The 11844-nt window shown below is 36.4% G+C and overlaps 1 protein-coding gene across 1 annotated transcript; it reads right to left on the bottom strand.

The window, feature by feature from the left end:
- Positions 1–6639: 6639 nt before the first annotated feature.
- Positions 6640–7323, bottom strand: LOC146906146 (uncharacterized). The gene has a single exon (XM_085728749.1). It carries the CDS (start codon positions 7321–7323, stop codon positions 6640–6642), a length of 684 nt encoding a protein of 227 aa, XP_085584875.1.
- Positions 7324–11844: the final 4521 nt, after the last annotated feature.

The following is an 11844-nucleotide window of genomic DNA, read 5'->3' as shown; positions in this document are numbered from 1 at the left end:
GAAATGGGCGTTACAACTCTCCCCAACTTATAGAATTTTCGTCCTCGAAAATTTACCTCTGATCAGACGATCATCATCCTCTGTCTGAGTACCAGATAAAGCAAACACCTTCCCACTAGCCTGAGCCTTCTTAGGTTTCTTGCATTGTGAACCCATGTGACCTTCTTCGTTGCAATTAAAACACGTCACATCATCATGCTTACATTCCGTAATAGTATGTCCCTTCTTACCACAATGGAAATATTGTTTCACCTCTTCAGTACAAGCATTACTCTTATGGCCTTTCTCACCCTAAGTGTAGCAAACAGCCTCAGCAATAGTATCTTTCTTTCCAGGTCTCCTATCATCATTCCCTCTTTGACTACCTTGATCAGCAGGGGCATTGTAAGGCTTATGACGATTCTGTTGGTTCTTACGCTTCCGCTCATTCCTGATCTTGTAATGGGCTTTAGTATCTTCTTCATAAATTCTACAACTGCTCACCAGCTCAGAAAAGTTATGGATCTTCTGATATCCAATGGCCCGCTTGATATCAGGACGCAAGCCATTCTCAAACTTAATACACTTAGAAAATTCAGCAGTCTCAGCAGTGTAGTGTGGATAAAACTTAGTCAATTCCACAAACTTAGCAGCATACTCAGTCACCAACATTTCACCATTCTTCAACTCAAGAAACTCAATCTCTTTCTTCTCGCGAACATCTTCTGGAAAGTATATGTTCAAGAACTCCCTCCTAAACACAGCCCAAGTAATAGCTCCATCTCCGTTCTCTAGGATTGGTTGAACACTCAACCACCAATCATCAGCCTCCTTAGCTAACATGTGTGTGCCAAAGCGCACCATCTGAACTTCAATGCATTGCATAACCCGAAAAATTGTTTCAACTTCTTTGAGCCACGTCTGAGCTCCATCAGGATCATACCTTCCCTTGAAAGTAGGTGGACGATTCCTCAGAAAAGTTTCCAGCATCCTAACTCCATCATTAGCATCAGCATTAGGCTGTTGTCCCACAACTTGAGCTACAGCTTCTAACGCAGCAGCAATAGCAGCATCATTTCTTCCAGCCATCTTAGTTCTCTACACAACATTCAATAATCAGAATAACCTAATAATGGTATTCCAACTGTTAAACGACGCTATTCGACTCAACTACTTGGCCGGATGGACTGACCTGCTCTGATACCAATTGTAACACCCCGTTTTCCCAACATAAAAATTTCGTAAAATAAATAAGAGTTTCTAGACACAAACATAATGTCACATTTCTTTTCATCAAATCATAAACGGAATAAATAAATATTAATCCTTCAAAATCCAACAACGTAATATTTAAAACTCGCGGCGGAATAGTTCAACATCTTAAACAATCTTTGGCACAAGGGCCTCAACATAAAATCTCATAATATCTTAGTTCAACAACAATTCTTAAAAGTTTCATAAGGTAATACGTAAGGAATAGAAAACAATGACAAAATTTCCATCCCGTTACGTATCAGAGCACCTAAGACACACACTTGTGAGGAGTCCACTTACGACCGCAACTAATCTTGGTTACCTGCAAGTTACCCATACGAAGAGCAGCATTTTCAAGCAGAAGGGGTGAGATTTCACAAACAACAATATTAAGCCTATAATTCATCAATCACATTTAACAATATAAACATCATCGAAATATCATAATAATAATCATGTAGCATCATAGCATCATCATAAACAACTTCATAATCATTCATCAACATCAACTTCATAAATCAACTTAATCAACTTGACGACTTTGACTCGACTATGCAACTTCAACTCGACTATGCAACTCTTATCATCTTAAACCATATCAATAATGCAAATGCATGTGGTACCAATTCCAGGGCATCAAGCCCTTAACATAATTGAGCGTAAAAAGGCTCCAGGGCATCAAGCCCCTAACGTAGTTAAGCAAAAGCTCCAGGGCATCAAGCCCACAACATAATTGAGCAAAAGCTCCAGGGCATCAAGCCCCCAACTTGAATGAGTATATGCATGGACTCAACTTCTTACAACTTGAAACATCATGAACATCTTATATGACTCCAATAATTTGGACAACATCTTACAACTTTACAACTTTGATGAACACTATTTTGTGAAAACTCTTCATATTTGACTTTTGATTATGAATTGATAAAAATTGCTTGCTGAAAGATTAATTATAGGCACAAAACACAAGAAATAGAATGAAAATATTGTTAATGAAATGATGTGCCAAAAGGAAACAAAAATTATGTATTGGGATTGATTTTGACAGTGATTTGAGTTGAAAACGAGAATTTGGCTTTGAATTGGTGTTTAGGCTGAATTGTGGTTTCAAACAAGAAATGGAATGGAGAGTTTAGGGACGCCACACTTTCTAATCCTAGAAAATGATAAGTCTATGAAAATGAAGATCACCACAAGAAAGGATTCTTGATATGATCAATACAAGGTCCAATCCAGAACCTAAAGAGCAATTACTCACTTTTTTTAACAAAATTCAACTTGTTTTTTTATTCAATTTTCGTGTCCTATATATAGGTAGGAGGGACACTTGCTGAATTACAAAGGAAAAGGCAAATAACTCTTAAGATTCCTTCAGCCAAATTAATCTATCATTATTTCCTATGGCTGAAGTAAATTAACATGAATACAAGAAAAGGTTACAAGACAAATCAATGAATGATGGTGGCTGGTCTTGATGATCACGATGATGGTGATGTTAGGACGTGATTTTGATGATGGTGGTGGTTTCATATGCTGAAATGAAGTGCCTCCATTGTCTCATTGAAGTCTTGTCTAATTCTGCCTTCTTTCCTCCATCAGATTAAATGCTCTTTAATGCTTTGTTTTTCTTTTGTCTTCAGCACTCCTTTGCATGAAATAAACACACAAAACATTCCATTTAAAGCTTTGGAAGCTTTAAAATGGATTAAACACACAAAATAACCATACTTAGTGTTTTTGGGCCAAAATTGGTCCCTTACACTTTTTATTACAACATAACAAAAATAAATAAAATGGGCAGCAAGAGATGCGCCCCAGCCCTCCTCCAATGGTTTGATGCACATGACCATTTTACCCTCCATGCTTCCTAGTGTAGTTTTGAACTCCAAGACTTTTGCCACCAATTGAGTTAGCGCCTCCTTAGCTTTCTTGGCCCTTGCCCTTGTCATTGGTCCTCCTAGCCCTTGAATTAAAACACTTGCATCGTGGACAATTATGCCCTCATCATCCCCTCCCTCTTGAAAAGAATTCGCCCACGAATTGAAATCACGATCACCTACATCAAAAGGAGCAAAGTCAGCAACATTAAAAGTAGCACTTATATCATACTCACCGGGTAACTCAAGCTTGTAAGCATTGTCATTGATCCTTTCTAGTACTTGAAATGGTCCATCACCCCTTGGTTGAAGTTTTGACTTCCTTTGGTTGGGAAACCTTTCTTTCCTCATATGCACCCAAACCCAATCACCGGGTTCAAAAATCCCCCTCTTCCTTCCTTTGTTTGCATGTTTCGCATACCCTTCATTTTTCTTTTCAATTTGCAACTTCACTTGCTCATGCATTTTCTTCACAAACTCAGCTTTCTCCTTTCCATCTTTATGCTTCAAAAGAGAATTGTTAGGCATAGGTAACAAATCAAGTGGAGTTAGTGGGTTAAAACCATAAACAACTTCAAAAGGTGACATTTTTATAGTACTATGCACCACACGATTGTAAGCAAATTCCACGTGGGGTAAACATTCTTCCCACATTCTCAAATTTCTTGTAAGAACACTTCTAAGAATAGTAGAGAGAGTTCTATTTACTACCTTAGTTTGACCATCTGTTTGAGGGTGACAAGTTGTTGAGAAAAGTAACTTTGTTTCAATCTTACCCCACAAGGTCCTCCAAAAGTGACTTAAATTTTTTTTGTCACGATCTGAAACTATGCTTCTTGGAACTCCATGAATGCGCAAAATCTCCTTGAAAAACAAATCAGCCACGTGGCTTGCATCATCTACCTTTTTGCATGCAATGAAATGTGCCATCTTGGAAAACCTGTCAACAACAACAAAAATAGAATCTTTCCTATTCTTTGTTCTAGGTAAACCCAAAACAAAATCCATGGAAATGTCAACCCAAGGAAATTCAGGAGCTGGTAACGGTGTATAAAGACCATGAGGCAAAACTTTTGATTTGGCCTTTTTACACACTATGCATCTTTCACACAACTTTTGGACATCAATTTTCATATGGGGCCAATAAAAATGTTCTTGCAGTAACTCTAAAGTTTTAACAACCCCAAAGTGTCCCATTAATCCCCCCTCATGCGCCTCTTTTAAAAGCAAAGTTCTTATGGAACATTTTGGCACACACAATCTTTTTTCTTTAAACAAATAACCATTGTGCCTAAAATATCCATTAATGGCAGCATGTTCACAAGCAAAAAACTTTGATGAAAAATCAGTATCACTCTCATATAAACTCTTAATATGCTCAAGTCCAAAAACTTTAGTTTCAAGAGTGGGGAGTAAGGCATACCTTCTTGAAAGTGCATCTGCAACCACATTAGCTTTACCTTTTTTGTGTTTAATCACATATGGAAATTGTTCAAGAAATTCAACCCATTTGGTATGTCTCTTGTTCAACTTACCTTGCCCTTTTAAATGTTTCAAAGATTCATGGTCACTATGAATGACAAATTCTTTGGGCAGTAGGTAATGTTGCCAAGTTTGCAATGCTCTAAACAAAGCCTACAATTCCTTATCATAAGTGGAGTAATTATGGGAAGCACCCTTTAACTTCTCACTAAAATAAGCAATTGGATGTCCTTGCATCAAAACAGCCCCAATTCCAACATTAGAAGCTTCACATTCAAATTCAAAAGATTTGGAAAAATTCGGCAACGCTAAAATTGGTGCTTTGGTGAGTTTTTCTTTAAGTGCAGCAAAAGCTTGCTCTTGTTTCTCACCCCATTTAAAAACAACATTTTTCTTAACAATCTCATTAAGAGGTGCAGCAATGGTGCTAAAATCTTTCACAAACCTCCTATAGAAACTTGCTAAACCATGGAAACTTCTTACCTCACTTACATTTTTGGGTGTTGGCCAATCCTTGATTGCTCTTACCTTCTCTTCATCCATGTGAATTCCCTTGGAGCTTACAACAAAACCTAAGAAAGTTACATGATCCGTGCAAAAGACACATTTTTCCAGATTTGCAAACAAATGTTCTTTTCTTAAAACTTCTAAAACAGCCCTTAAATGACCACAATGTTCCTCTAAATTTTTGCTATATATCAAGATATCATCAAAATACACAACAACAAATTTTCTCAAAAATTCCCTCAAAACATGGTTCATGAGTCTCATAAAAGTACTTGGTGCATTAGTTAAACCAAACGGCATAACCATCCACTCATACAAACCATATTTTGTTTTAAAAGCAGTTTTTCATTCATCCCCCTCCCTAATTCTTATTTGGTGATAGCCACTTTTCAAATCAATTTTAGAAAATAAACATGCACCAAACAATTCATCAAGTAAGTCATCTAACCTAGGAATTGGATGTCTATACTTAATGGTGATATTGTTAACAGCCCTACAATCAGTGCACATTCTCCAACTACCATCTTTTTTTTGGAACTAGAATAACAGGGACAACACAAGGACTTAAACTTTCTCTTACCCATCCTTTACTTACCAATTCAGCAACTTGATTTTGAATTTCTTGAGTTTGTTGGGGATTGCTTCGGTAGGCTGGACGGTTTGGTAAAGATGCTCCTGGAATGAGGTCAATGTGATGTTCAATACCTCTTAAAGGTGGTAGCCCGTTTGGTATCTCTTTAGGGAACAAAGCCTCAAACTCCTGCAAAAGAAATTCAACACAACTTGGAAATTTTTGAGTGTTAGGAGTGTTAGTAAAAAAAATTGATAGAAAACTCTACCTAAATTCCGATTTTGGGCTTCTCAGCAGTTCAAAAATCAGTTTAACAATGCGTTTTTCACTTAAGAATCAATCTTAAATCCCAATTTTCATCAACCCAAATTCCAAAATTGATAGAAAACTCTACCTATGATTATTCTATGAACTGAACACCAACTGGACATGAATTTGATAGACTCCTATTCAACTAACAACCTATAACGACTTCAACCTTAATTCTCAAATTCTCACAAACTCAACCTACAACATGTTAAATCTAATTATCAGAATTACAGACTTAATAGTACTGAATTTTAGTCTCACCCTTACCTTAGAAAGATAAAATCGCAGCTCTCTCTTGTCTTCTCCTCTTCTCTTGAATTTTCTCCCTTTTCACCAAAAACTGATCGTACGTTTGTAAAACTTTTCTAAACCTAACTTCTCTTATTTATAACCCCTCATCTAATTCATCCTATTTCTTCTTTCTACCACCAAACTTTCTAAATTCATAAAATAACCCCTCAACTTAATATTTATTTTATTTTCAAATCTTATTTTATTAAATAATAAAATAAGTCACAATGTCTCATAAAATTCTCTAAAATCACATAAATCGCACCAATCATATAAATATAATCTAAAACTCATTAAAATAATTAAATAATCGAAATGGGCGTTACAACTCTCCCCAACTTATAGAATTTTCGTCCTCGAAAATTTACCTCAGATCAGACGTTCCTCATCCTCTGTCTGAGTACCAGATAAAGCAAACATCTTCCCACTAGCCTGAGCCTTCTTAGGTTTCTTGCATTGTGAACCCATGTGTCCTTCTTCATTGCAATTAAAACACATCACATCATCATGCTTACATTCCGTAATAGTATGTCCCTTCTTACCACAACGGAAACACCGTTTCACCTCTTCAGTACAAGCATTACTCTGATGGCCTTTCTCACCACAAGTGTAGCAAACAACCTCAGCAGTAGTATCTTTCTTTCCAGGTCTCCTATCATCATTCCCTCTTTGACTACCTTGATTAGCAGGGGCACTGTAAGGCTTATGACGATTCTGATGGTTCTTACTCTTCCGCTCATTCCTGATCTTGTAATGGGCTTTAGTATCTTCTTCATAAATTCTACAACTGCTCACCAGCTCGGAAAAGTTACGGATCTTCTGATATCCAATGGCCCGCTTGATATTAGGACGCAAGCTATTCTCAAACTTAATACACTTAGAAAATTCAGCAGTCTCAGCAGTGTAGTGTGGATAAAACTTAGTCAATTCCACAAACTTAGCAGTATACTCAGTCACCAACATTTCACCATGCTTCAACTCAAGAAACTCAATCTCTTTCTTCCCGCGAACATCTTCCGGAAAGTATATGTTCAGGAACTCCCTCCTAAACATAGCCCAAGTAATAGCTTCATCTCCGTTCTCTAGGATTTGGTTGAACATTCAACCACCAATCATCAGCTTCCTTAGCTAACATGTGCGTGCCAAAGCGCACCATCTGAACTTCACTGCATTGCAAAACCCGAAAAATTCTTTCAACTTCTTTGAGCCACGTCTGAGCTCCATCAGGATCATACCTTCCCTTGAAAGTAGCTGGACGATTCCTCAGAAAAGTTTCCAGCATCCTAACTCCATCATTAGCACCAACATTAGGCTGTTGTCCCACAACTTGAGCTACAGCTTCTAACACAGCAGCAATAACAACATCATTTCTTCCAGCCATCTTAGTTCTCTACACAACATTCAACAATCAGAATAACATAATAATGGTATTCCAACTGTTAAACGACACTACTCAACTCAACTACTTGGCCGGATGGACTGACCTGCTCTGATACCAATTGTAACACCCCCTTTTCCCAACATAAAAATTTCCTAAAATAAATCAGAGTTTCTCAACACAAACGAAATGTCACATTTCTTTTCATCAAATCATAAACGGAATAAATAAATATTAATCCTTCAAAATCCAACAACGTAATATTTAAAACTCGCAGCGGAATAGTTCAACATCTTAAACAATCTTTGGCACGAGGGTCTCAACATAACATCTCATAATATTTTAATTCAACAACAATTCTTAAAAGTTTCATAAGGTAATACGTAAGGAATAGAAAACAGTGACAAAATTACCATCCTGTTACGTATCAGAGCACCTAAGACACACACTTGTGAGGAGTCCACTCACGATCGCAAGTAATCTTGGTTACCTGCAAGTTACCCATACGAAGAGCAGCATTTTCAAGGAGAAGGGGTGAGATTTGACAAACAACAATATTAAGCCTATAATTCATCAAACACATTTAACAATATAAACATCATCGAAATATCATAATAATTATTATGTAGCATCATAGCATCATCATAAACAACTTCATAATCATTCATCAACATCAACTTCATAAATCAACTTAATCAAATTAACGACTTTGACTCGACTATGCAACTTTAACTCGACTATGCAACTCTTATCATCTTAAACCATTTTAATAATGCAAATGCATGTGGTCCTAATTCCAGGGCATCAAGACCTCAACATAATTGAGCGTAAAAATGCTCCAGGGCATCAAGCCCCCAACGTAGTTCAGCAATAGCTCCAGGGCATCAAGCCCGCAACATAATTGAGCAAAAGCTCCAGGGAATCAAGCCCCCAACATATTTGAGCAAAAGCTCCAGGGCATCAAGCCCCCAACTTGAATGAGTATGCATGGACTCAATTTCTTACAACTTGAAACATCATGAACATCTTATATGACTCTGTTATACCCTAATTTTGGACCTAAAAATACTTATTCAATTCTCATTTCTTCTTATCTTTCATTTGATTTGTCTCTGACCAATTACATCTTTCTCTGCATTTTATTTCAATGTTATTTGCAAAATTCATGAAAAGGGCATTTTAGTCATTTCCTATGTCAAAATTTCTTTCAGTCTTTTAAAAATTTGTTTGAGTCCTTTCAAGTAGTTTGAATAAGTCTCTGTTTCATCCTATGTCAAAATCCAGTTCAAAATTTACATTTGAAGTCATTTTGAGTCAGTTTTGCCCCTAGGGGCATTTTAGTCTTTTCATGTGTTAGAACTCTGTTCAAATCCCAAAAATTGTCTCTGAGTCTATTAATTTGCTTGTATAAGTTCTTGCTTTAATTTCCTGTTAAAAATCCATTTTAAAATTTGCATCCGAGTCATTTTTAGTCGTTTTAGCCCTAGGGGCATTTTGGTCATTTCACACGAAATTTCGGCAGAGAGAGGTTACTTTAAAGTACCTCATTTAGGCCATTGGTTCGTTTTAGTCCGTTTTGTCAATTTTAATCGTTTCACTTTACGTTATTTGCCGGTTACCAATTTTAATTCATTTTATTTTATTTTTAAGTCCTAAATTTCTAAAATTTGCATTTTTAGTCCATTTTTGTCCAAGTCATAGTCCAATGCCACGTGTCAGCTTTTTATTTGTCCATAGGAAGTTTCTTATGCCACATGTCATCATCTAACAGGTCCAGGCAGTTACACATCAGCTATAAAAGCTGACTCAATGGTCAAAGGTCAAGGTCACCATTCATTTCTTTACACATCATCAGAAACAGAATCTTCATTCTCTCTCCACCACAAAACAGATCAAAACGCAGAAAAAACCAGAAAGACTCAAGAACACGATGAACAATTTCATCATGTTCAAACCCTAATTCACCACAGAATTCATCAATTCTCATCACAATCTTTCACATTCCACATCACAGAATCACCATAATACCAAAATTCCTTTCAATTCCACAAAAAAAAAACGCCAAGAACACAGAAATTCGAACTCAATTCCAGCACAGAAATTCGAAATCAAATTCCAGCACAAGAACACAAGTTCAAATTCGTTTTCAACACAGAATCGAACAAAGTGACTCAGAATCAAAAGCATCAACATAAAGACGCAGAGAAAAGGAGGAAGAAACAATATCCAGATCGGACACTGTCGCGAGCAAGAAGCAAGGGTGAAAGATTTCCAGAATCCTTCGAAGTTCTCTATTTCTTTTCTCCGATTTCGTAAAGGTAACGATCTTGTCCTTCATTTTTTGAGTTTTTCCTTTAAATCTTTGGAACCTAGATCTGTACTGTTTGAAGCATGTTTGTGAAAATCCAGCACCGGATTCGAATGGAGGAGGAGGAGACGAAGCTTTTGGTATAAAGTTTTAAAAAAAAAGAGATAAAAAAAGGCTCCGACGCGGCGGCGCTACGGCCGACCACCGCGTCGGAGCAGCTCCGGCCACCGTCCCCCACCTTCTTCTCCGTTCGTCTGTTTGCAGAGTGTCTCTCTCTAAACTCATTGTTAGAGAGAGAAATCCTTTTGGTTTTGTGGTGTTTGGCTTTTGTTTGAACTTATATACTCCCTGTCCAATCACACGCGCGCGCGTACGCTGTCTTCCCGTGTTCCTGCACGTGTTGTAGCCTTTGGATCTCAGATCTGATCCAGTTGGATCAATCTGACGATCCTAAGGCGCTCTGGTAATCTGGATCTAACCTGCGTATGGGCTTGGGCCTAACTTCTGGATGTTCTTGCAGTTTTTTCCTTTTTTTTGCTATTTGCACTTCTGATCATGTTCAAATTTGCTTAGAAAATCATTTAAAAATCCCTTAAAAATTCTGAAAATTTTCATGTATGTTTCTTGTTATTTTTGTAACGTTTCTATGCATTTTGCTTACTGAAATTTTATTAAAAAAAATATTATCACATTTTTCTTGCATTATTTCTTGTTTTCATGTGAAAATCTTATGAAAATTGCCAAATTCCATTGCAAGCTCTTGATGATTGTTTGTGGTACATGTTACTTGAAGTTTGTGAGTTTATTGTTACTGTTTGTGCTTGATATTGCTGCATGAGTGTGAATATTGATTAGTTACTTGGCTTACAAGTTACTTGTGTGAATAAATAATGCAAGTATGCTTAAATTTGCTTTCCAAAATGTCAAGTCAATCATGTTGCCTTAATTCCCATTCTAAAATCTGATTCTAAACCTTTAAAAGTATGTTGGAGTGTGAGAATTATAGGTCATATGGCCCTTGCATTTTATGAGTAAGTTTTAGTCATATTTTGCACTCATTTTGCCTTTATTTTGGGTTGTTTTCTATGCTTTGTGCTATATTGTTTTTTCTTGCTTTATTTCTTTTGATATTACCATGTGTTACTAACCCCTTTCATTTCATGTTTCATTCATTCATAAGTATTCCCACTTCATCCCATATTCATCTTATTTCTTATACTTTAGGATTCATGCAAGAATTAGAATATAAAGACTTAGGAGTTCTTGTAATATTTTACTTTTATGCTTTTAAATTCTTGCAAGACCATAGAATGTATCTAGGGCATGATGTAATAAGGACAATGGACTCTAATGATGTACACCGACACAAGCACCGACACATGCACACACTTCACTTTAGGTATATAGCTAGAATATGCATGTTTAGATGTATGTTTAGGATTGTATGTTTAGATGAATGTTTAGGCTTTATACTTAGAAAAAAATCAATTTTCAAAAAAAATATGAATAACATCGCTCAAACATTTTTCATAATAAACCTTGGGATCAAAATCCCATTGAATTTTCCTTTTCCATTTTCTTAATCAAAATTCAATGAAAATAATCATACTTAGACCACATTTTGCAAATGACTAATTCAACCCCACTTTTACAATCTCATGCCCTTGAGGCCTCTTTCTATTCTTCAAAATCCCATTTTCAAACTTAAAATCAACCAACAAAAACAAAAACCTTTTTGGAAGAGAACTACGGTGGATTTGATCCCTTAAACAGGTACGTAGGCAAGGAACAAAATTCCTTCAATTCAACTAAAATAAAAATTCAAACACATTCTTCTCCCTCCAATTCTCCACTTAGAAAATTCCTAGGCTTAATAACATTTCAAAAT

Source organism: Medicago sativa, chromosome 7 (genome assembly GCF_051527215.1).
Source record: "Medicago sativa cultivar Bolivia chromosome 7, Bolivia_mono, whole genome shotgun sequence".
Taxonomy (NCBI): Eukaryota; Viridiplantae; Streptophyta; class Magnoliopsida; order Fabales; family Fabaceae; genus Medicago; species Medicago sativa.
This window is presented reverse-complemented; position numbering and strand designations above follow the sequence as displayed.

Coding starts and splice junctions, on each gene's coding strand:
- LOC146906146 (XM_085728749.1), bottom strand. CDS start 7,323: ATGTTTAGGAGGGAGTTCCTGAACATATACTTTCCGGAAGATGTTCGC.